We start from the raw sequence: 26,639 nt of genomic DNA, 5'->3' as shown, positions 1-26,639 counted from the left end.
GTGGGACTCGCAGTTCCTTGAAAAACATTCCATAAAGATGTTCTTTAAGTTTCCAGGAGTTGAGCTTGTTTGGGAAGAAATAGTATTTTACTTATTGGTTGCTTCATATCTATTCCAGGTGAAACGGACTCTCTTCATAAATGGCATCTCAAAATATGCGGAACCCGAAAAGATAAAAAAGCATTTTGAGTAAGTCTCTCATTCTCCATCCTGTCAAGGAGAAAAAGCTCTGGTATTTTTTTTAAAACATACAGTTATAGCCAATTCAACAAACAGGAATAAGAAACCTGTGATACCCAAGTTTTTGGAATCTAGCTCTCAAGCTTCCTGGCCAGGATGGGGATATTGTGGCTTAATAACATTTAGAAGGTGGCAGATTTCCCATCCATACAATAAAGAACTGGTTTAGCTAGAAGTAATTTCTATTCTGCATAAGAGAAATGAAAGATATGGTTAGTCTTCTGTTCCATTTCCTCTTTTTCTTTTCCATGTCAGAAAGAAAACATTTCAAGGGCAAAAGCAAAGGGTGCTGTTCCTTTTCAGGATCAAAAGCACAACTACAATCTTCAATAAGAATCCTTGAAGTTTTGCTCATTCCTTAGGAATCTAATAAGCCTCTCTGGGCATCTTTCTTGTTTTGCAGGGAGGCCTATACGAATTGCACAGTGCTGGAAGCACGGCCATGCTATAATGTAGCCCGGCTGATGTTCCTTGATGCAGAAAGGTACAGAACTTGGAGCTTTCTCAACAACTATGGACAACTATTGCTGGTGGCTGCAATGAGCAGGGTGATAAAAATTGAGCATAGCTGGATCACATACTGTATGTGAGCAGGACGTTTTCTGGGGGTTTATGAGAAACATTAGGATTTATTTTGTTGCTTCAATTATGTTAACTCCATGGTATTTGCTATGATTCTTACCTCAAAGTGATGTAAAATTGTGCCAACCATGTTGAGTCATATCACAGTATTGTAGTAAATGACGTTCTAGAAGTGGAACAAAAAGGTGTGTGTGTGTGTGTGTGTGTGTGTGAGAGAGAGAGAGAGAGAGAGAGAGGGAGAGGGAGAGGGAGAGGGAGAGGGAGACGGGGATAATTATATGTGACCCTTAGGTTGCCTTACCACTGTTGGGAGCAATTAAAATTGCAATGCAGGGGCATTCTTAGAGTTTCAATTTTCATGTATCACAGTGCCATATTGTGGAAGTCTTGGCTATTATTGTCCAAGGTGACATTTACAGTAAAAAGCATCATCCATTTTTAGTATTCTTAATAATGAATCTTGTATTTAGGGTGGAGATTAAGGGTGTGAGTTCTGGTAGTCAGCATTAGGATATAAGAAACAAAATACAGTTGGGTGAATATTGGACAGCAAATAGGGCAAAGCTAGAGCATATATTCAACCAACATATATTCAACTGGTTCCAGTTCATTCCAGTACATGGCTCTAATAAGCAGTGAGATTAATCCTGAGCAACAGGAGGAAAAGCCAATGGTCAGATAAAAGAAATATCAGTCCAAAGCAGGAATACAACGTCTCAGATTTAATCTCTTTAGTTCTATCTAGGTAATGGTAGGGAGGGAAAGACACATTTAGAATTGCAAGAGTCTGTTACTGTAACCCCATAATAAAAATAGTTTTAATATTCATGCTTTTGATGTTCATGTCTGGTTTATCACAAAGGGCTGATTATGAGATAGCACTTAGCAATAGCACTTAGACATATACATGTTCATAGTGCTTTACATCCCTCTCCAAGTGGTTTACAGAGTCAGCATATTGCCCCAACAATCTGAGTCCTCATTTTACTGACCTCAGAAGGATGAAAGGCAGAGTCAACCTTGAGCTGGTGAGACTTGAACTGTGAGCAATACTGCAATACTGCCTTCTAACCACTGTGCCACCCCACCACCATCACCAAGAATTCTTAATCAAAATCAAATGATATTGAGAACATTGTATGAGTGATGGACCCAAATTCAGAAACTGTTGAGATATTGGATGCAACAAAATGGAAAAATGAATTTGATATATTCTCTGGAACAATGTTGTGCTTATGTTTCTAGTTATAATGAAGTTTGTCAGCTACCCCTGGAAAGCAGAATAACAGTAATCTCATGGTCTAGAAAAAGTCATTACAGTCATTACAGAGATCCAGTAACAAAATGTATTTGTTTATGAATTAGTTGGAGAGATTATATCAAAAATAAAGTTATATGTAATCAATAAAAAGTCAGTACTCAAATAAAATAAAATTTAACTGTAAGTTAAATCACTGACCACACATTAAAAAACCAGCACAGTACAATTAAAAAGTTTCAACCTAGTCTTAAAATGAGAAATTGCCCTACCTCCATCATATAGAGATACTCATGTTTTTTTTTAATCACCACAACAATCTGCATTAATCTAATCCAAATATTATTTTCTCAACTTCTTGTTGTCATTGTTAGCTGCAAAGCTGTGTCCAACCCATCGCGACCCCATGGACAACGTTCCTCTGGGTCTTCCTGTCCTCTACCATCCCCTGGAGTCCATTTAAGCTCACGCCTACTGCTTCAGTGACTCCATCCAGCCACCTCATTTTCTGTTGTCCCCTTCTTGTTTTGCCCTCAATCTTTTCCCAGCATTGGGCTCTTCTCTAGTGACTCCTTCCTTCTCATTAGGTGGCCAAAGTATTTGGATTTTCTCAACTAGGAGCCCTCTATGGCACTCCTTCCTCTGTTAAATGTCAATTAATTCATTGGATTAGGAACTATTGTTTTCCTTTCACATTTCATATTTTTATTTAGTTTTAGAAGTGCCCAGGTATTGCTCCATAATAGTTCAGTAAAGCTAAAATTTAAAAATGTAATGAATTAGATCATCCAATATCTGTTCCCAGCACACACAAAATTCTTCTTGAGCTGATATGCCAGAAAATTGGCTGGTTTACACTATGGCATTCACTTGCTGTGAATGCAGATTGATACAAGCTTTCTGTTTCCACACTGAAGGCTTTATATTAAGGAAAGATGCTAAAGTGCAGGACTTTGTATAGGCACACTGGAGACAAGTAGGGTCATTTTACTGCAACAGAAGTACGTGCAGGTAAATGCCAATGAAATCTTGCTGTCTCCCCACACTTAGCCTGCACATAGCTTACTTTTGCTTGCAATGATCACTGCTACCTGTTGTGAACGTCCCTTTTCCTCATAATCTTTTGTTTCAGAAAAAAGGCAGAGCGTGGCAAAAACTACTTCACCAACTTGAAGACCAAGGAGAACACCCCCACAATGATCAACCCGAAGCCCTGTGGCCATCTCTGCTGTTGCGCTATCAAAGGCTGTGAAGAGGTGCAAAGAAGGGCTGGTTAATAACAAGAGACCGCGGGATGATGCTAGGGAATAGCATTAAAAAAAGAGAGTCCAGAGAAGCTCTTTGTCCTGAGCTGATGTCACTGTCTGACATTTATTGCTTGTGCACGCAGGGAAAATAATTTGAGATCAGTTACCAGAACTTCTTCTTGAGAACCTTCTGGAGATAAATAGGTATCAAATTCAGTTGCAGATTATTCAGTGTATTATAGTTGATGAGAGAGAGAGATCTATCTTAATCAAAATAGTCCTTATCAAAATGGATTAGAATCTAATTATCCCATTTTTACTCCCACAACAAATCTCAGCTAATGGACAATTATTTGCCTTCTAACATACTTCTTCTTAAATGGTTTGCATTTAATGGACTGTGAAATCAAAATATTAAGGTGATCAGTAATTCTCATTTCTCAGGCAGATCACTGAGGAAATGGTGATATTGTTATGTGTTGGGCTAATGATGTAGAATACCCGCTTTGGGACTCAGGCTCTTGCTTTGTGGATATTTATGCAGGTGGAAGCCATTGAGTACTACACCAGACTGGAGGAGAAGCTGAAAGAAGACTACAAGAAGGAAAAGGAAAAAGTCAATGAGAAGCCGCTGGGCATGGCCTTTGTGACTTTCCATAATGAGGCCATAACAGCTATGTAAGTGCATGGAGGTCAGGCTGGAGAAACTTTTCACTTGCAGAAAAGAAGAAGGTGGGAAAACGTCAAACTAGACAAGCTAAGATCCCCAATATATTAGTCCCTGAGATACTCACCAATAAAGAAAGAGATGGTCAAGGGTGAGGATAAGTGGCAAGTCCACAATCTTGGGTTTTTATACATTTATTTATATTTGATTGTTTTCAGATTGTTATGTAGCTATGTTTATACCTCACCCGGAGTCACATCTGTGTGAGCTATATAAATATACTAAATAAATAAATAAAAATGGAAAACCCCAAGCACTGCTTCATCTGAAAGAAGCATCAGAGAACTTAACACTCAGTGGAAAACCCATCTTCAGTAGAAATATCTAATTCCCCCTTAAAAGCATCAGTGCTACATCGTTCTATAATAGATATGTGCATTAATTAGTCCAATCACAATTGGACATAATTGCAATTTCGGGACCACTCCAAATTCTGCAATCCAGTTTACAGTGGTCTTTAAAAAATTTTCCAGTTTATTTCATTGATTAAATCTGAATGGGAGGAAGAAAAAGAAAGGAATTTTTTTTTTACACAATACTCCAGACTTTATGATTTTCTAAAGTTCTCTCCTAAGTCATGTTCTTTTTTCTTTCTGTTCTAATTCCTAACAAAATATTTTAAATGGATTGATAGCTATTGTCACATCGCAAAAATGAATAAAGGCCTTTGATCACTTCCTTATCTATTCCCTCTTCACTTACTTACAGAATCCTTAAAGACTTCAATGCTTGCAAGTGCCAGGGCTGCAAGTGTCGTGGGGAGCCCAAGTCGTCTTCATGCAGTGAGTCTCTCCACGTTTCAAACTGGGCTGTCTCCTATGCACCTGACCCTCAAAACATCTACTGGTAAGTTGGCCTAAAAAGGGGGACTCAACAAGTCTTTGTGCTTCTTATACCGTGTTTCCCCGAAAATACAACCTGTCCTGAAACTAAAGCCTTGCCACATTTTTTGCATGGGCAAAAATATAAGCCCACCCCCAAAAATAAACCCCCTGGACAATCTCCCCTGCCTCCAGCCAGGCAGAGCACCGCTCACCGACATAGTGGTATCCTGAAGGCGCCAAGCCACAGGAGCCGGGGGTGAGAAAGGCACTCACATTGCTTGCTGCCTTCGGATTACCGCTAGGTTGAGGAGTGGCGTTCTGCCTGGCCGGAGGGGGGAGTTGTCCAGTTCTCCCTGCAGCAGCCACCGCCGCGCTCCGAGCATAACGTTTTCTCCGGTTCCAAATTCAGCTGCCGAGTCTTCCAGCAGCGGCCTCTCTAGGAGTGCGCTCTATGGTTATGGGCTGGCTGCTGGAAGATTCTGTAAGAGAGTCTTCCAGACAGAGAGTCTTCCAGCAGCCCACCCACAACCATAGAGCGCACTCCTAGAGCAGCTGCTGTTGGAACACTCAGCAGCCATGTTTGGGAGTTTCGAACCGGAGAAGATGTTATGCTCGGAGTGCGGCGGCGGCTGCTGCAGGGAGAGCTTGGCCCGGACATATTGAGGCTAGGTTGCATGCCTGCTGGGGGAGGAACAGGTGGTCGCGCAACCCCCTTTTCCAGCCCAGCAGAGCTCCATGCACTGACCTAAGGGGTATCCCTAATATGCAAAGCCGCAGGAGCTGGGGAGCGGGCAGAGCACCATGTGGCTTGGCGTCTTAGGGATACCCCCTAGGTCAGTGAATGGCGCTCTGCCCAGCTGGAGAGGGGGTTTGCCAGGCGGTGGCTCGTGGGCTTGGTCACCTCATGGCTGCTTTGCCCCTGAGGCTGTGCCTGCTCTTCGGGAGCCAGTTCACAAGGGAGCAGCTGCCCGGCAATCCTAAAACAATAAGCCCTCCCCTATAATAAGCCCAAGGCCATATTTTGTAATTAAAAAGAAAATAAGACCCTGTTGTATTTTCGGGGAAACACGGTAGATATGTTGAGAGTGCCAATAAGAAGGATCCTTTTCCAGGAACTTTAGAAAGGGCTCAAGCCATTGGTAATATGCCAGTGACGAGGCTAGCCCCGGGATGGCAAACCTATGGCACGCGTACTAGAAGTGGCACACAGAGCCATCTTTCCTGGCACGCCAGTCATAGCCCGTTGCTCTTCTGGGTTCCAGTGTGCATGGTTTTCGTGCGTGCGTGAACGTCAGAAACCAGAAGAGCAGCTCCCTGACATTCATGCTCGCGCCAGGGAGCTGCTCTTCCAGTTTCTGGTGCTCCCCTGTGCACACATGTGCTCCCGTTTTGGCACTTGATGCCGAAAAGGTTTGCCAACACTTGGCTAGCCTTTTAACGTGGGATTCAGCAATAAAGAGAGTGGCCAGGATATCATCCTAAAATGCAGTCCCACCTCCCATAATTGGCACTGGATTCTTTCACACTTACAAGAGGTTCTTCGTGTTGTCTCTCCTCCAGGGAGCATCTCTCAATACGTGGCTTCTTCTGGTGGTTCCGCTGCCTGATCATCAATGTGGTGCTCTTCATCTTGCTGTTCTTTCTCACCACGCCTGCCATTATCATCTCCACAATGGACAAGTTCAATGTCACTAAGCCTGTTGAATACCTGAATGTAAGATCTTGACCATATGAGGAGGCATACAGTGAAGACCTTCCCTTGTCCTGCTACATTTAGGGCAAAAACAGCATAGTTCTCTCTCTCTCTCTCCCTCTCTCTCTCTCTCGCTCCCTCCCTCTCTCTCTCTCCCTCTCTCTCTCTCCCTCTCTCTCTCTCTCTCTCTCTGTCAGACACACACACACACACACACACACTAATCAGCTAATCAGAGTTAAAGGACTGCAGGAGTTGTTTTTGGCTGCTATGTGAGAGTTAGCTAATGGGTCATAAATATAATTCTACTAGTGACTTTTAAGTTGTTGCTCAACTCAGTTTGTTTTTTATTTTCAAATATCAATGAGAAATAGGCTCAAGCTTGTTTAGCAATATATATATGGAACTATATTATCATGCATCCTTTAGCCTTCCAGCATCGATGTACATATATAAGCACTAATGTGCTGCATTAAGAGCATTTCAGTGGGGAATGTTGTCATTCATTTGCTGGAGTTTAAATAATTTAAAGTAGGCTTGGGAATTCTGCCAGGTCCTCTAGATTGAATCTGCTTTGCATTGATGGCCATTAAAATCCCAAAACTGTAAAAGAGCCACACATTTTACTCGATTGCAGAACTGATACATTGATTTTCTCCTTTTTCTGGAGAGAAAAAATAATGTGTCTGAATTTAGATCTTCATCTGTTTGGCTCTATAATTCTGAAGAGTAATTTATATAAGTAAGCATAGTTCATGAGTAGAGTAGGGTCCTAAAATAGGAGATGCCCTCCTATTTTTCCAATAGACAAATATAGGAACTGTTCTGATCCATACTAGATTTGTACAGATAAATGCACTCTATCCTCCCATTGTAATTTGGGAGAATAGGTGCTGTTGGAACCAGTTCTACGTCCTTGCATCTGATTTTGGAAGGCAGGTGGAAGATACTATATCCCATCAGCAAATTTGAAAATCTTGTGTGTAAGAAATAGAATAAGGTTTTGATGTGCATACAGAAATCTCTTCATATTCATATGTGGAATAAATTTGTCACCCAAAGTTGGGGTTCTTAGATATTTTATGGCTCAGGATTTCTGCTTGTGTATTGTGATAGGGGGAGCTAAGACTTACAAAACTATTTTGTATCTTCTGATTTGTCCTTTTAAACTGGGACTGTGGAATCGCTCTGCGGAGAAACTCCATCTAGAAATGTACTGTTCCATGTTCTTCTACAAGTTTCTTAGAACAGGTGAATTATTGTTTTATCTTTCTTACCAGAACCCTATCATCACCCAATTCTTCCCTACTCTGTTACTGTGGTGCTTCTCTGCTTTGCTTCCTACAATTGTGTATTATTCAGCATTCTTTGAAGCCCATTGGACTAGGTAAGATGGAAAATAAAATTTGAAGTTATTCAGAATTTAACTCTTGCTTATTATTTTTTTATGTCTAAACCACAACATCATACTCTGAATTACTTTTAAATTTAAAATTATTTTTGTGGACTTATACGTTGTGTATAACCTCTGAAAATACATTTAAGAGAAGCTGTCAACTTTTCTTCAGTTTTACTATTGGAATAAATAACAAGGCAATCTTGTAATAAGGATTCCTTCTGGGCGTATTTTGAAAAAAGAAAAAAATACAATTGATCTATAGGTTGAAACATGGTTTGTTGCAATGCTGTGTTCAATCTATAACTGCAAATTCAAAATGGAGATTTTTAGATATGAAGTAAATATGTTGATGGTGGCTCAGTGGCTAAGACGCTGAGCTTGTCAATCAGAAAGATCATCAGTTTGATGGTTCAAATCCCTTGCACCACGTAATGGAGTGAGCTCCTGTTACTTGTCCCAGCTTCTGCCAATGTAGCAGTTCAAAAGCATGTAAAAATGCAAATAGAAAAATAGGAACCATATTTGGTGGGAAGGTAACAGCGTTCCGTGCGCCTTCAGCATTTAGTCATGCCGGCCATATGACCATGGGGATGTCTTCGGAAAGCGCTGGCTCTTTGGCTTTGAAATGGAAATAAGCACTGCCCCCTAGAGTCAGGAACGACTAGTACGTATATGCGAGGGGAATCTTTACCTTAAATATGTTGATAATAAGATGTTTGATTCAGCTCTATATCAATATTATTAGTCTTCCAGAAATATATTTTCTTTAGGATTTGCTTTTTAAGAATCTTTCTCTGTTGCTTAGCATCATTCTAATGTATATTTATTATGTGCCACTGTTTTAGTGTTTTACTCTTTATTTGTATTGTGCATTGCACAATTATATAGAACAAATAATAGTACATGAGTAAATCTTGCATTTCACCATCATGTGGAAGTAACCATATGCACTATAAATCTACTAATAATCTTTGTGCCACTAGGTCTGGAGAGAACAGGACAACCATGCACAAGTGTTACACTTTCCTCATCTTCATGGTCTTGTTGCTGCCATCACTGGGCCTGAGCAGGTAAATACTAGGGTATTGAATAGCAAGCAATATACTCAACTTTACTTCTATTGCTATTGTCCAAACATTTTTTTTAAATCAAATATCCCATATTGATCTGAAGAGGTAGAACTGGGGGAAAAAGTGTGGTGGTGCAGTGGTTAGAATGCAGTATTGCAGGCCAATTCTGCTGATTGCCAGCAGTTCAATCCTCACCAGCTGAAGGTTGACTCAGCCTTCCATCCTTCCTCAGTCGGTAAATTGAGGACCCAGATGGTTGGGGGAATATGCTAACTCTGTAAACCGCATAGAGAAGGCTGTAAAACCTCTGTGAAGTGTATGTAAGTCTAAGTGCTATTGCTAAAAAAAAGTAGCTGAAGATACTTTATAATGTTCTATTTAGCAATACATTTCCACAATGTGTGGCAGTGGTCACTGGTTCATGACTTTGTTTCAAATCAACCTTCCCAGATAGACAAAAAAAAAAGAAAAGAAACAGATGCTACTGTTACTTTATTGTATGGCTATATTAAGAAAATCTTGCTAATCTGAAAGTATGAATCTCAAGCTTTACTCAAACCCGAGAAGTTTTGGAAGATGCCTTCTAAGTCTCTTTCACTGCCTGTTATATAGCTGAGAGTTGTAGCTTTATTATGTGATTGTTCCCTAGGCATCATTTTTTGTCCCATTTCTCAATGTCTTCCTCTCATTCTATTACAAATATGATCAATATCTTTCCGCTTCTAGAGATAATTCCTCTCCTGTGATTAAAGTTTCCTGTGCTGCCTGTGATGAATTCATTCCAATTCTTTATAGGCTAACTTCCAGTTCCAAATGTGAAGTTTCAAAAGTGCTTTCAAATCATCTGAGGCTGTATAACTTACCAACAACCCCACCCCCCAATATGAATTTCTGTATTGGTGTTCTCATTAGTACTCAGAGGAAACATTATTTTGAATAACTTTTCTAGAATATCCCAAATCTGTTTTCTAAATAGGTGCTATAGAAAAAAGCAAAACTAATTGACCCAAATCAATTTAAACATCAGGAGGAACTACTTTTTCCAAAAGTTGACAATATTTTGGATTATCGGGAAAGTCAGGCTGCTAAATGAAAAGCAGTCAAAATATCGGATAATTTTCATAAAAGGATTTCCTGCACTCTCACAGTGGCACCTATTAAATGGGGGTGTAATTTTGACGAGCCTGTTTTTATACTAGGGTAGAAGCTAACAACTTGAAGCATAACAGAGTTAAGGAAGAAATACAGCAATTAGGTGGGTTTTTAGCTCCAAACAAGATAGTCCTCCTTCAAAGTGAGAGAGCATTGATTAGTTTTCTTAGAATTTTCCTAATTCACTGAACTATAAGAAAGTGGGAGAGGCACAGCATAATCAGACTTGCAAAATTTCATTATAGCCTATTTTAATAATAATAGTAATAATAATTTAGCCTACCTGTGGAGTTAATTTTCTGGTTTGATCCATATAGTGGTACTGACACTTGATAAATACATTTTTCTTTCTATATTTCTTTTCCTAGTCTGGATGTGTTTTTCCGCTGGCTCTTTGATAAAAAGTTCCTGGCTGAAGCTGCCGTAAGATTTGAGTAAGTCTTAAAATGTTTTAAGAATACACTACACTAATAATAGGAGTTATAGTATTTGTTCTTTTCACATCCTGCTTTCCTCAAGTAGCATCTTCCAGGATAGCCAATCTACCTTAAGCATTCAGTCAAGGAGAAACCATTTTTATGGAATACCTTACATTCCTTTTATGAGATGTTATATGATTTCCTCAGCTCCTTCCTCTGGAGGGAATAACTTCTCTATTTTTACAGAGTGCATCTTATGTAGCTTTTTTTTAATTAAGATTGACCACCATGGAAGTAATATCTAATCAACTTCATCCTAGGTGGAACATATCAGGACTTCCAAGTCTCCCCAATATCTGATTATAATCCCCACTTTCCCTCTTTTTTAAACTATCTCACGCAATGCTTACTTTTTTCATCCTCCCAGTAGCTATTTTTCCTTAAATTGTTGGAGGGTGAATTCTGAGTATAAAGCTCAATAAAGAGAGGTGTTCCCAAAAAACGTTAAAGAACAAAACAAAATTACTGTATTCAACACATGGCAACATACATAATTACAGGAGCTTCAGATGTAATAGCATTGTAGTAGTGAATTAGATAATGGACAGCTACAAAATAACATAGCAAGGTTTTAAATTTGCCAAGACGTTTCCATGAGTGGTTTGGTTATTCCCTTTGTTATTGAGGATGATTTTTCCCCAGTTTCCCAGGCTGATCTGCACTCATACATTTCTTGCTGTCCTCTGTGATGTAATTTAGCTTTTTCCAAGTCAGCCGAGGTCAGCTAAGGGCTGACACCTCATATGACAGTATATTCACCTCTGCATTCAAGTTTTCTAACCAACATCCTCTTTGGGCATCCTCATATCCCAGATGTGCTCAGATGGCTGTTGCTTTTGCCTCCCTGTTTTTCCAGATGCGTTTTCTTACCCGACAATGGGGCCTTTTTTGTGAACTATGTCATAGCTTCTGCATTCATCGGAAACGCCATGGATTTGCTACGGATCCCTGGCTTACTTATGTACATGATTCGACTTTGTCTTGCCCGCTCAGCTGCTGAACGCAGGAATGTCAAAAGGGTAAGTCAGTCAGGCAAGGGACGAGCAATGCCTGTTATGTATCCAAAGGTTGAGGTAAGTGGCTATCACCAAAAACAACCTTCACTGATTTTTTTCATGTGCTGATAGGAATTCTGTTTTCTTTTTTTAGCATCAAGCTTATGAATTCCAGTTTGGTGCTGCTTATGCCTGGATGATGTGTGTCTTCACTGTGGTTATGACTTACAGCATCACATGCCCTATCATTGTTCCCTTTGGTAGGTATTATTACATCTTCTTGGCTTTCTTGTAGCTAGTAGCATATTGATAGGTAGGTGCATGAATAGCAACATTCGTTTTCATCATGGATCATTAATGAGACTTTGTATCTGGGTTATCTCCTCAACTGCCTTTTCTGAGTAGACTTTGTGCATCCAGTAAGAACCAGTAGAGAGAGGCTGTGGGACTTGATTCAGTATCCCAGAGATGAGGCTTCTTAATGGTAACCCCCTTACCTGGAGCACCAAGCAGAGGGTACCAAGAAAACAGGGTGAATAACCCCATCCATTCTTGTGACCTGCAAGACTATTTGTCTATGGAGATTCTCAGTCATCCAGGTCATGGCTGTCCCAAAGTTGCTTTTTCAAGAGGCAACTGGACTTTCTGGTTTTTCTTTGAAGACAGTTTGCTGCTTCTTCAGCTCTTGAATGAGCTTCTTGGATAAGAAGCGAAATGTCTTCAAAAAAAACCCCAGAAAGTCCAGTTGCCTCTTGAAAAAGCAACTTTGGGACTGCAAGACTGTTATGATCTGGGAGTTCAGGAGGGCCTCTGGGGATGGAGTTGTAAAATGTCAACCTGAGGATTGGCATCATAACTGTGTGTGATCGGGGAGGGGAGTTGCATGTTTTTAATCTAATTGTTGTATTTATGCAATTGTAGTCTGTTTCAAGTTGCTTTTAATTAGAGTGTAACTAAAATAAAGAAAATGCATTGATTTCTTCTGGTTGATGTATCTTCTAAAGAAAGGGATGTTCTCCAACTCTTACTTATTAAGAATTCAGTTAATACATTATTTTCTCTCCTCTCTTAGGACTGATGTACATGTTACTGAAGCACTTGGTAGACAGATACAACCTCTATTACGCTTACCTGCCAGCCAAACTGGATAAGAAGATTCATTCAGGAGCTGTGAATCAGGTGGTGGCAGCACCCATTCTATGCCTCTTTTGGCTCCTTTTCTTCTCTACTGTGCGCACAGGTGAGACAAATTTACAGGGACTAGATTTTGTGGGGGTTAGGTTTTTTTTGTCCACCATCGTTTCTAACCTATATAGTACAAGCAACATGGTGAACAGTTATATTAGCAGTGTAAATAGAGCCACCTTCTGATCTTCACAAAGAGCAATTGAAGAAGTAAATTGATTCCATTATTCCAGTGTCTTCTCACCTGGTGCTTTCTAAATGCATTCGGTCAACTTGCAACAGTCAGCTTGGACTACAAGTTGCAACACAGGTATTCTTCAGAAGGTCAGAAATGACTGGGCTGAGAAAGGCAGTTGTACATTTGGGAATTAGGACATACAAAGAAACAAGGATGAGAGGAGGAAGAATCTGAATTCAAACATCATTGCAGCATGTTAGTGCAAATCATAGGCCCAGTTGGTTTATCATCCATCAAGCCAAAATGGCAATTGAGTTAGGGGAAATCTTCCCCAGACAGTTAGAGATCCATAAGATACCATATTTACCATTTGAGAAGCAATTATTTTTATCTTCTATGTCTGTGTCCCAGGTTACCTTCAGATGTTATTAGACCCAGATGTTGCTCAGTATCTTCAGCCATGTCCTGGAGCTCCTCCTCTGTCATAGAATGTAGCGTTTGAACTTTTGTAAAATAAAAGCAAAAAAAGCAAACACAGAAGATTCAGCTGCTGATATCCCTTCACCCGTTTCTTTTGAAACGCTGCCACCATTTTCCCCCCATTTATATTGAGCTTTAGGAGATTAAATAAAGCATTTATTTAGGATTGCTTTTTGCCCATACAATATCACTTCTGATAATATTAAAGGCCAACATAGAACATAGAATAACAGAACTGGAAGGGACCTTGGAGGCCATCCAGTCCAACTCCCTGTATAAGCAGGAGAGTCTATATCATTTCAGACAATGTCCAGTCTCTTCTTGAAAGCCTCCAATGAAGGGGAAATCCCAACATTTGAAGGCAAGCCATTCCCACTGGTTGATTGTTCTCACTGTTAGGAAATTTCTCCATAGTTCTAGGTTGTCTCTCTGCTTGATGAATTTCCACCCATTGTTTCCTGATTTGCCTTCTGGTGCTTTGGAAAATAAGTTGACCCCCCCTCTTTTTTGTGACAACCCCATAGTTCCTGCACTGGTAATGGAGTCCTCTGGAGGTTTGCTATAGAGTTGCTATTAGACTTTGTGGATCACAAAAGACAATTTGGGGGAAGGGGGAGAGATTCTATTGCTTTTTGAGCAGTAGGAGTCTATGATCAAGAGAAACAGGAATGCCTATCTGAAATGAAATGTACTTTCTGTAGCAGGGAATAGCAGATTCCCCTAACCTTTCGGCCATACCTGCTGCGAGAGAGGGTTGAAGTAGCAGGATCAATCAGATTCCTGTTGGGTAGTTTGACTGTTGTTATCTGGTTTCCATAGGATTCTTGGCTCTCACGTCCATGTTTACTTTCGTGGTTCTTGTCATCACCATTGTGATCTGCCTTTGTCACGTCTGCTTTGGACACTTCAAATACCTCAGTGCTCACAATTATAAGGTAACACTCTAAAGTATATTCGGGGGAGGAATTTGGGATCAAGGAAGATGTGTGGAGTGCCTCAACGTCTATGTGCAGTTTTTATTAATTTTTTAATTGCAGATTTGTTTTTATGGTTTGTTTTGTTAGTTTCCCAGAGTTATTTACTTAAGATATAAATTTTCTAAATAAAGGGGAGAAGCATTTCTTGTATTTTCACTGAAGCAGAGGGGTGTGTGTGGAATATAAGCTTGCAGTTTTCTGTTTTTGCCATCTTTATGCCCAGTTGGAAAAATACTAGACGTCCTCCAGTCCCTGTGGTTTGCACTTGCTAGAAAAAGAGAAAGACTTACAGTTTCCATTGGGAAATTAAGAGTTTTTTCATGTGCGGTCTAGAAGGTGCACTTCTGAGGCTTCTTACAGGGCAGGGGAAAAAAATCAGTGATGGGTTAGCTATCTATGTGAAGATTGAACAATCCCTGTAGAGAATAATACTGGCACATGAACCTCCTATGTATGGTTCTTTCATTATGGGAGGAGCCCTGCAAGAACAGAATAGAATAGAATAGAATAGAATAGAATAGGAATAGGAATAGAATTCTGTATTGGACAAGTGTGATTGGACACACAAGGAATTTGCCTTTGGTGCATATGCTCTTAGCAAAGATACATTTGTCACGAATCATAAGGTACAACACTTAATGAGTGATAGGTTCAAGTTAGCAATCAAATCATACTAGGAAACAATAAAATTCGTAAGGATACAGGCAACAAAGTTACAGACACACAGTCATAAGTGAGAGGGGATGGGGTGATAGAAATGATGAGAAGATTAATAGCAATGCAGACTTGGTAAATAGTTTGATAGTGTTGAGGGAATTATTTGTTTAGCAAAGTAATGGCATTCAGGGAAAAATTGTCCTTATGTCTAGTTGATCTGGTGTGTGGTGCTCTGTAGCGTTGTTTTGAGGATAGGAGTTGAAACAATTTATGTCCAGGATGCGAGGGGTCTGTAAATATTTTCATGACCCTCTTTTTGACTCGTGCAGTATACATGTCCTCAATGGAAGGCAGGTTGGTAGTAATTGTTTCTTCTGCAATTCTAATTATCCTCTGAAGTCTGTGTCTGTCTTGTTGGGTTGCAAAACCAAACCAGGCAGTTATAGAGGTGCAGATGACAGACTCAATAATTCCTCTGTAGAACTGTTATCAGCAGCTCCTTGGGCAGTTTGAGCTTTGTGAGTCGGCACAGAAAGAACATTCTTTCTTGAACATTCTTTCAAGAAACTAGAAAGTACAAATGCTAAATAGTCCATAGTAGATGGCAGGAGAAGTGGTAGAAAGAGAATTTTCTATTTATTATTTCAATTTATATAGCCATCCATCTTGCACTCTGGACAATGAATATAGAATTTAAGAAAAACAAGCCACAAGCAAAAAGTCATAGTGCAGTCATAAAGCCCTGGCCCCTGAGGACACACTCACACAACTCATTTAAAGACAGTCACATGTATCCAATCTTCCGACTACAGACTTGAGAAATGAGAACTGGGTTTGCTGTTGTTTCATGGCATGCTGTTGTCTTCCAGATTGACCACACAGAGGCCGATGCTGTGGATGGAAGAGAGAATGGGCGGCCTGCTGCCAGTCAACCTCCGGCCCCTAAATCAGCTGTGAGTCTCCAGCTCCTCCGCTTGCCCTCTGCCTCGCCAGATGTTCTGTGTCCTCTTATGTCTGACTTTGGGGAGGAGGGAGAGGCATTTACAGATTACTTTTCAAGCTCCCCCCTGGTTGGCTACACGCAGGCAGCATCAAAGGAGCATGGGCAGGAAACAGACTTTGTTACTAGCCCTGTCTGAAATGATGGACTCGCAAACCTCAGTTTTTGCCCCCTTCCCGGTGCTGTTTGTTCACTTCCGGGCTTTTGTCTCTCAGCTGGACAGTGAAGGTAGACTGGTCAGTGCCCCCCTTTCTCTTTTGCTTTGTGGCTCTAACACATTGGCATGTGCTCTAAGTGCTGCAGAAAGAGCTGAGGCCATCATTCCCCAGTGCAAAGTGGTTTTAAGTGGAATGAGAACATGGATTCATTTGAGGCTTTATGGTTTGCTCCTTCCCTGTGCCCCAGATGCCTGAATTTTCCAGAACAAAAACTGTGGGAATGTTGCAGTCATGCCATGGAGAGTATTATATACGTCTTCTAATGTGGCTCCCAAAAGCTTAGAAAAATCTTCCAAATAGCAGCTTTATTTCATGTAACTTGAAATAGATGATTGTGGTTTACTAAACATAAGAAAAACAGAGAGGAGATTACTGTAACTGTGATCATTTCCATCATCATCCATTTTTTTCATATTATTTGTTTTGTAAAACCTTTTCAAATCTTCCATGCTGATCCAGAACCCCGGGTGCACTCTAGTAAATATACAGAGCTTCTGTACTTGTCAGTTTCCCAGTTCTAAAAGCGAAAGAAAAACAGCTTGCATCATCCTTTGACTTGAAAAGTGTTCCGTTAGACCTATTACTGCCATAGGACAGGATACTTCTCTCTCTTTGCTGTTGCCTGTTGAGAATCAGGGGCATGAAGTTTCATTGATAAGGAAGTAGGAGATGTTGCAGAAGCAGATGAAACCATTGCAAATGAAGCAAGGTTTGAATGGATGCCCCAATATCAAAGTGTGAAGATGTTCCTGCTTTTGATGAAGGTTCCTTTCTAAATAAGTAGAAGCATTGCAAATACTTCCTATTTTGGTGGGGTTTTATATTGATTTGCTTAAAAGAAGGACCAAAAGCAAAAGGCCTTGATATAAAACCACAAGGCAAGAGCAAGCAGTGGAGTTGTCATGTAACTATTTCTTACTATTGGATGTCTCCGAAGAGAATTTGTGACCCTCCGGATGTTAATTAAACTACAGCTCCCAGCATCCTTTATGTTTTGCAATGCTTGGGAACAGGGTGTGTAGTTGTTGGGAATTGTAGTTCAACCATACCTGGAGAGCCACAGATTCCTCAGCCTTGAGTTGGGGTCATCTTAGTGAGGTCATCCTTAATGAGAAGTCAAGTGTGACATCTCAGGCACAATTGCAAACATCTAGCATTTATAACATAAATCCTTCCCCCTCCCTCCCATGCTAAAGAAAAAAACAACATTATGTGGGGTTCTTTTTGATGCCAGCATGATTGCTCTCAAGCTTCCATCTGCATGGCACAGCCATCATAGTTTGCTTCCAGGTTTCCCATACAGGCAGAAAGCTAACGGGTCCTTCCCTCTTCCCCTTTTCTGTCCACTCCACAGAAATACATTGCCCAGGTGCTACAGGATTCTCCACCAGACGGTGACACAGCTGAGTCCGAAGAACAGAGGTCCCAGGACGAGGATCTCATCAACCCCAATGGCATTAATGACACAGATTTCCAATCGTGTGAGGACAGCCTGATAGAAAATGAAGTCCATCATTAGGGATTGTGGGAAAGCACGAGGGGGCAGGGGAGTCCTGAGAGTTGACACGGCTGCTGTGCACTGTATGTATATGTATGTGTGAATGAGCAATAGAAGGAAAGTCCAAGGGGAAGAGGAGCAGCACATGCTCAGCACCAACCATAAACACCTCCCATTCACTTGGCTGTTGCATTATTGCTCATTCCAGGGTGGGGCGAAACCATTTGACTTTCATTCTCTGTCTTTCCTATCATTTCTCCTTCTCCCTCTCCCCCTCCTCCTCCTCTTCCTTCTCCTGACGCCCCACCGAGAGTAGGAGCAGAAAGTCTCTGATAAGCTACCTGCCGTTCCCACTTTCTGAAGCCCTACAAGTCCAAGATGGAGTCAAAGGAATGACTTTGCTACTTCATGGTCTCAAGGAGAGGAACTGAAGCAAGGACATCAGAAGATTCTAATGGCAAGGATCTATTCTGGCAGACAGCCCATCCTGCCCTGGACTGCTACCCTTCTCTAGAACTCTAGAGTCTCAGACACTAATAATGAATTAGGTTCCAATGAGGACTGAGCTTTAATCAAGGTACTGAATTTCTAAGCTAAGATTATCGGTGGCTTTGAACCTGGCAGGAACCAGTGGTTCCAGCCAAGCGGAGCTGTTTTTAATTGTGTATAAATTTCCTACTTGCTTGTGCATCAGCAAGCATCTTATCTCAGATGGCCAAGATGCAACCCTACGATAACCTTGGTCTTGGTCACTTGTTCTCTCCAAGGCGGGCTGTAAATAAGCTATCAAGAGCAAGTGGGATTGAATGGAAGAGGCCATCTGCTGCCATGAACACAACCCAATGAAGGCCACAATTGGAGAATGTTGTCTAACAGCAGGTATCAATGAACAACTCCCTGTAGCTCCCCGGGGAGCAGGGGGAGTGCCTGTTTCAGGGTGAGAAAAGGGCCGGGGGATTTGCCTGGAGAGGGCTCAGCAGGAAAAGCCGTCCCTCCAAGTATCTCTTCCACCGCTTCCACTCTGAAGGCACAGTAGTTTGGGTTCTGCAGCAACTTTTGCACATTTGTTTTACCTTCAAAATTGACTAAAACCCTGCTCTCTTGTCCTAATTTCCCAGAAGGGGGAGGAAGGAGAAGGGTTGGTTTTCTAAATTTGTAACCAGAAAAGGTTTCCACCGAATCCCCAAGATTGTAAGGTTTCCCAGCTCATCCATTTGCACCTCGGACCCTTGCATGAGGTTGCCTGTTTATTCCATAAGAGGCAGCTCAGCTGCTCTACTGATCCCACAGCCTTGCATGGAACTCTATGAGCCGCCTTCCAACTCAAGGGTTGCCATCTCTGGACCTGCTTCCCCAGGTGGGAATTCAGCTGCTGGGCCTTTTCCTTCAAAAGTGGTCTTTTTTCTGAGGGCACTTTAAATTAATCTAGTTAGAATAGAGAGGAGGCATAGAGAGATCAGAATTTGCAGATCCTGTTTTTTCAGATGGACTTTATGGGGAGGCAAAGAAGCTGTCGTTTTCCCCTTTCACCTCTGGACTGCCTGGCACCTTGGCTAAGGCAAACCAACTCTCTTGAGCCGAATCCCTTTCCTGAATGAAGCCTAGACAGGAGGACGTACTTTGCTGCTAAGCGGTCTTAAATGTTTTGCCTTCTGTCCTCTGCACAATTCTGGCCTTTGCCTGCCAGAATCAGTACTTGCAGAATGCTGCCGACGTTACCTAGAGGCAGAGGCCTTATCCATTGTTTCAGTGGAAGTGGGTGTAAATTAACTTGCTTTGGTCTTTCAGCCAGAGGGGCTTGAAGCTTTTTAGCGAGGTGAGATAGCCAGGTGGGGAACAAGAGTATGGAAACTTGCCTGCTTGGTAAATCAGGGTTCTCAAGGACAAGTACGGAGGATTAGGCTGAGTCAAAACTGGGTAAGCTACCTAAGGTCAAGAATCCCAACTGAGAAGCCCTTTGAGTCGGAGAAAGAGCTGGACTTCCCATTTCCCTTAAAGGAAGAGAGATGAAAGTTTGAGGAACCCCTTTCACCCCTTGGAAGCTGGACCACAGGTGGGGTTTCTTTTCTGGAGCTTTCCTAGATGTTGGTAGGGAGGGGTAGAGGAGCATGAGCCCCTCTCCTTCTTCCCCTGCTGTCATGGCCACTTTGGTGTAACAGCCACTCTGCTGCTGAAGTCGCACATGGGATTTTATTTTAAGCGTTTGTTCCCGGATGTTTCTTCAATGCTGTCTAGAAATAGTATGTGTTCCATGCCAGAGTTTCCTGTCCTGGTCCCTTGGCACCATATTCCTAAAAGCCCAGTCACCAAGGCTGTATCTGCATCAACCCCACGGCTTCCATCTGGGAACATAGAGAGAGATCTGACATCTGTGTCTATACAGCTGCAGTGCAAGGCTGGCTTCTGCTGGTGGGGATTGGGTGCAGATCATTGGTGTCCCTCTGCTGCGGGGAGCTCTTTTCTAACTGGCACTTTGTGTAGAGATGTGTATAAATACCCTGTACATATTTGTGTAAAAAAGGAGAAAAAAGAGGAACTTATCATATTTCCATGATGTTTGTGTCTGTGTGTATATATACATATGCTACCTAAAAGTGGGTTGGAGGCAGGGGTGGAATCAATGTACCTTCACTACCGGTTCACAAAGGTGAGTTCATGTGCCACTTCCGTGCATGCGCAGGACCTTCTGCGCATGCATAGAGCATCAAAAATGGGAAGTGATGACATCCGGGCGGATGGGTGGAGCCTCCTGCCACACTGCTACCAGTTTGCATGAACTGGATAGAACCAGCTGAATTGCACCACTGGTTGGAGGGAAGACACAAGATTGACCACTGTTTGAAAAGCAGCAGACAACAAACAAATAAGGTTAGAATGTATGGGAATGGTTTATTATTTCTTATATGTTGCCCATCTCACTCTTGAAAGTGACTTTGGCAGAATTTACTTTAATGAGGGAGAAGCACTTTTATGTTAGCAGACTACTGGGATTTGCATTTCCCTCCATACTGCCACCATAACACTGATTCAACATTGAAAAGAAGAATCTCACTATGAGGTGGATTTCCCATCACCAAGCTCTCTCTGGTGCTACACTAAACATTTCTCGAATGTTTTTGCAAACATTTTCATACAGTTGGAGAGAGAGAGAGAGAAGAAACAGCTAGCAGTGCATTTCCTAGAAAAAAGGAATGCCAATTTGTCATTCTCTTAAATGAAATGTACTCAAACTAAAGCACATTTTATATTTTGTCTCTCTAGGCAATACATCCTGAGATAGCTTTTCTGCAATTTAAAATACAAAGGGGGGGGGGAGGGAATCCTTGGCAAAAAAAAAATATTCCTCCTTTTCATACTGCAATGGAGTGATGGGCATGGAAGAAAAACTATTTGCTAATACAAAGTAAATACAGAATATGTTTTTCTAAGCATGGCTTCGAGATTCTATCTGCTTTCTCCAAAATGCTAAAGTCAATATCCCCAAACATTTGCCCTTTCTACTCAACTGAAAGCTAATGTAGATCTCTTATTACTTGACAACTATGTAAATCCCAGCTTGGGACAAAACCAACACAGGCCAAATAGGCTCTTGACTTGAAAGTACGGATAAGGGAGCCAAGTCTTTTATGGGCTAAAAGGCTCTGGATGTCTGCCAGCTACTGTATGAACACAACACTCTTTTGATGCTTTACCATTGCTGTCTGTTGCTTCCTAATCTCGCTGCCAACTGGATCTGAATGAGATGGCAATGAAATGAATTCATCTTTACTGAAAGCAAAAACACTGAAAAAGAGATCCTCTGGATGAAAAGACAGCTGCACTGGGGAGGTGGGAGATTGTACATAGCCCTATTCTAAGGTAAACACAAAGCAAGATTAAGGAGCAAAAATAACAACAGGTTTACAACTACTCATTCCAATTTTCCCATATAAACTCAGATGCAAAGAAATGGTTTGTTTTTTTTAAATCATTCTTTGCAACAAGACAGACGGTGAAGAATTGCTCCCTCTTTTTGTCCCCGAGTCCCCATATTTTTTCTCCACATATTCTGACTTGCAGAGGGGCCATCAAGGAGAGCTGCATCCATCTTTTGACCCTAGTGAGAACCAAGGTTGGAGCAAGGGATATCTGGCTCTTATTTAAGGCATTCTCACTTCTTTTCACAATCCTTATGCTCTGGAGAATTGAACAAATGATCTGTTAAATATGATAGATACCAATTTAGATGACTTTAGAACAAATACATGGAACATTAGGCCTCAGTAGCTCCTAGTTGATGACTCTTCAACCAAGGTAAGAAAAAGATCCTAAATCAAAATTAATTTCTGGTGAAAACATGAACATGGAATTTTTAGTAGACTTGGACTTCTTTTTGTAGACTCTCACACAAGTATTAACCTGATCAAATGCTGCTTAGCATTTTTTGAGATCAATCAGAATTAGCTTAGTGATGCCAGCAAGATCGGTTGGTGTCTCAGTGCTCCGCCCAAGAGACAAGAGGTATATTTTAAATACCAGCTATAGAGAGAACAGGGAGACAGCTGTTGCCCTGTATTCATGGTGATGAGCTTGCTACCTTCATATGGTTACCCTTAGGGCAACACAATCTAGAATTAGAGGTATCATATCCGAGCTGCTAAACTCAAGGATTAACGATGCCAATATTTAAGTTTTCTCCACCTCTTTGCTGCCATCCAGTGGCCATCAGGATTTTTTTTTAGCCCAAACACAATACCCCTTTATTTAGATGTGACATTACCTAGGTTTGTTTGCCTGCACACCCCTTGCAGATGCTTGTGCTGTTCTGCAGTGGATATTTTTCTGGTATGTGTTTCCAAGGTCCGAATTCAGACTACATCCGAACTACATAAAATCTGTCCTTTTCAAAGTATCGAGTTGATGCTGCAATTGTGAGTAATTAGAGGGCCGTTCGTGCCGACAGAGGGAGCCCGAGAGTTACAAGCTGGTGTAGATGAGCGTTGTTACACTCACGGCCGAGATTTGGAGCCCGTTTGTTCCTTATTGGCCGAATCGGAACTTGCTGAGTGGCTCAAAGGAAGTTTCGCTCTTCAATCACTCTCTAAGGCGATACTAACGAGGCAGGAAACTTTTTAAGTGAAAAGCTGGAATTCGCCTGAAACTTCAGATTCTGTCACCCCTTGGAGTGCAACGAAGTTCTGAAAGAGTGACAGAGAGAAAGGCGCTTCGCACTGACCTATTACTTGAAGTATCTCAGTGCCGGCATTGTTAGAAGAAACAAAGGCACAAATCTGGCTCCGGGACTCTATAGATTTGCCCGCCCCGTTGCCCTCCCCGGTTTCTCTGGGTGTGGCAGTGGCCCGCCGGACTGCCGCAGTCAACATAGCTGAAGCCTGACTCAAAGCGGGGCCGAGATTCCCGAGGAGGCCACGGGGTTTCTCCCTCGCAGAGGAGACTCTTAAAGGCGCCGGGAATAGTCTACCGTTCGGGGCTGCGCTTGGATGGATGGCCCCGTCGCCTTCTCCTTGGACTCGCGAGGGGCTGCTGGCCGTCCGGGAAACCGCCAAATGCGGAGACACGTGTCTCATGCGCACAAAGTCTGTCTTTTGTTGAGTTTAAATCCACTCGAGCAGCATTGATAGCTTTCCCAAACCCTGCTACACGAACCACCGTCACCCTAACAGCTGAACAGTTATTAATGATTAATTATTGAGTGCTAATAAGTTAATTACAACTTATGTCATATTATCCCACTGTCCTTTTAATGAACCAAATATGCTGTGCTGCGCTCCCCCCACCCCAGCAAAAAAACCCAACACCAAATATCCTGCGATGGAATTCATATAACATAGCTGGAGTCAGTAGTTACTCAGCCCAATGTTCTGTATGTACATGGGACACTTAAAGAAACAAAAACTGTGATGCAAACAGCTACAACACTAGCAGTAAAAAAAAGAGACAGTAATTGTTACACCATGAAAAAATAACTTCATACATTGGTGGTGACTAAAATAAAAGTAAAAAGAAAAATGGGGAAAACTACTTAAAAGAAAAAGATTTATATAGTAGCCATGTAATGTAAATATAGAATTGATTTTCAGATATCCTTATTAAATTTTCTGTAGATCATATTGAAAAACATTGCTTCATCTTCATACATTAGGATAAATTTTCAAAAGCAGGTAATAGGATTCATGAGGTATCGGAACTTCTTTCAGTTGACACAAGATTATTCTCTTTATTTAGTGTCCAAAGATCTAAATGCCAGATTGTGTGGCTACAAAGCCCTTTCTCCAATTTCACACGAAACAATGGAATTGTGATGTTTTGGAATCCTTTGCTTATACACATTGAGTTATCTTTGGTTAATGTATGTAAGCCAAGTATTGTCAGTGAACTTTATTTTCAAAGGAAATCATATTTTTAGATATGCACTGTTGCTGTTAAAAGTATTTTGACTCCAACATTGGAGGTTTTAAAGAAGAGATTGGACAACCATTTGTCTGAATGGTTCAAGCAATGGAGTTTTCTACTTGAGCAGAGGGTTGGACTACAAGACCTTCAAGGTCCCTTCCAACTCTGTTAAGAAACAATATAGTTATATCATACAGCAGAATGCGTTCACATGCAGTAATGATTTGTTTGTTGATCCAGATTTAAGGACTAATGCAGGACACAAAATCCAGCTGGGCAGATCTGCAACCCACCACCCTTCATCCAGCCAAGTCTCAGGGTTACATGCCAAGTCTGTCAACCCATCCATAATTAAATCATGAACAAGACTAATACATGTACTTTTATGGTTTTACTATAGTCTCCATATCACATATATATGGGTGGTGCTTTGTGATACTACCAGGGGTTTTAGCTTCATTAAAAGCAGCAGGATTTTGAAGCATAGATCTAAAAATGAGTGACTGCCATGTCTGATTTGCTAGTTTTGTAATTTATATACCGAATATATTTTAAGGACTTAAGCTTTGGGTGAGCTTAAACAAATAGGGCAGTAGAGTTTCCAGTCCAACCTCATTCGACTACACTCCTCAGGGTTTATTTTCCTAATCATGTAACTAAGCAGCTGTTCTCACCACCCTTGGATATGTAAAATGACAGTTCACAGACAAACCATCTGCAGGCACCAGCTTTCCATATCTGACAAAACAGACTTCCTTTACTTTTTTTTTCAACCCAATGAAGATACACATATGGACATTTGGTACATACCATAGCAATAACACATAATTTGCAAATTCTCCTGAGGAGGACAATGGAAAAGCAAGGAGACTAGTGTAGTCATCCCAAAAGCAAGATAAAAGGTAAAGTTTCCTTTAAATCAAGCTAATCTGGTGACTTTATGGACATGTCCATCAGAGGTAGATGTACCACGTCTACATTCTTCTAGGTTTCTTTTTGACATGCCCAATCTAGCCATAGCCCTAGCATTCATTATCTCCCATGAAAATACTTGTGTTTGCTTATTATCCTTTGATTAGTTTCAGTCCAGAGAAAATCAGTCAAGTGTTGCATTTGCTTAATAAGTTAATATTAATAAGCATGAACATGGTTAATAAGCAGGAACAAGGTTCATAACTAAAAATTTCCATTTCAATAAGAGCCAAAATAGGTATAAAAGAATAGAAAACTTGAGACTGTGCCCAGGGTCACATTGGATCATATACTTTGTATACCTGGAGCAGTATCCTATATCAAAGGAAACTGATATAGGAGTCTTTGACCCACACTGGAAGACTGGAGTATAAAATGAAGTTTCAGAAATGATGACACTGAACTTGGTCAAGGAAAACATGACAAATACTTTCTGGAAAGACTGGAAACTTTATATAGGCATTTTGTTGAAAGAAGAAAAGATTGAATAAGTGATTTTCTGATTTGAACATTAAAAATAGTTAAAGAGGACAGGGGGTGGAATATAAGATGGTAGCTATTTGATAGAAAGGCAGAAGGTATCTTTTCTTTTTCCCATAATTTAACCCCCTTTTTCTTCTTTTTGTTTGGTATACTTTTATTGTATCAAAAAAAGTAATTAAAAAAGATATAGCCGTCTTTTCAAAATTGCTTCTGCCCAAAGTATTTAAGCATTGCATGGCTCAATGACTTTTGAACAGTATTCATATCACACCATAGACACACCCAAAGGAAAATGAATGTATGTGCAAGCAAACAATGAAACATTTGGCTAGAAGGGAGTTGGCTGTCTATTTGTCCTCCTTTGAATGAGAGTGGTACACCTGCCAGTAAGGAATATATTGGACTGGATGCAGTTCCACCCTTAGTTGCCCTGAATCAGAGCTGGCAATGTACAACCCAGCCCCCACCACTATTGCTGATGATTAGGAGGATGAATTCTCTCTATTCTGAAGCAGAAAACACACCTGTATGCCAGTCGTAGCGCAAGTGCTAAAGCAGGCTTGCCACACTTAAAAAAAACAAAGACATCCTCCTCTGAGGGGTGGGTGGGTAAGGATTTGATAGGGGGAATAAAATCCAAACGTTGTTCATTGTTCATCTATGTACGAAGGGTTACCGATCTCAACCCTTCCGCCACGTTGACTCCAACCCTATATTTGCAGCATCGTTTCATCGCCCCCACCACCCCTTCTATCACCTACAACGAATGTGGTCCAAGATCAATCGGTATCTGACGATTTACGGGTTGTATGACGAAAGGAGCCGGGACGTCTCGTCTCGTACTATCCGACACCAATTTTTGCAGCAGAGAAGAGCTGATGCATTCCGCGTGAACTCTCCACCCGACACAGTGGCTGCGCCTTTAAATACCC

At 41.2% G+C, this 26,639-nt stretch overlaps 1 protein-coding gene across 3 annotated transcripts in view; it reads left to right on the top strand.

Annotated features, from left to right (window-relative positions):
* Positions 1–20,413, top strand: part of TMEM63B (transmembrane protein 63B) — a 91,440-nt gene extending 71,027 nt beyond the window's left edge. For 2 of the 3 annotated variants that reach the window (XM_087717943.1, XM_087717941.1), the window contains 15 exons: positions 119–189; positions 644–724; positions 3,213–3,336; positions 3,872–4,005; positions 4,763–4,900; positions 6,439–6,592; positions 7,852–7,958; positions 8,954–9,040; positions 10,561–10,626; positions 11,528–11,690; positions 11,821–11,926; positions 12,739–12,906; positions 14,329–14,444; positions 16,013–16,096; positions 17,716–20,413. In XM_087717943.1, the coding sequence (XP_087574069.1) occupies positions 119–189; positions 644–724; positions 3,213–3,336; positions 3,872–4,005; positions 4,763–4,900; positions 6,439–6,592; positions 7,852–7,958; positions 8,954–9,040; positions 10,561–10,626; positions 11,528–11,690; positions 11,821–11,926; positions 12,739–12,906; positions 14,329–14,444; positions 16,013–16,096; positions 17,716–17,880 (1,764 nt within the window). In that variant the 3' untranslated portion in view covers positions 17,881–20,413. The remainder of the gene's footprint in view (positions 1–118; positions 190–643; positions 725–3,212; positions 3,337–3,871; positions 4,006–4,762; positions 4,901–6,438; positions 6,593–7,851; positions 7,959–8,953; positions 9,041–10,560; positions 10,627–11,527; positions 11,691–11,820; positions 11,927–12,738; positions 12,907–14,328; positions 14,445–16,012; positions 16,097–17,715) is intronic. The other variant, XM_087717942.1, reaches the window with a different exon arrangement.
* Positions 20,414–26,639: the final 6,226 nt, after the last annotated feature.

The sequence above is a fragment of the Thamnophis sirtalis genome, unplaced genomic scaffold (genome assembly GCF_051295495.1).
Source record: "Thamnophis sirtalis isolate CommonGarterSnake01/CBP01778 unplaced genomic scaffold, rThaSir2_p1.2 scaffold_6, whole genome shotgun sequence".
Lineage (NCBI taxonomy): Eukaryota > Metazoa > Chordata > Lepidosauria > Squamata > Natricidae > Thamnophis > Thamnophis sirtalis.
This window is presented reverse-complemented; position numbering and strand designations above follow the sequence as displayed.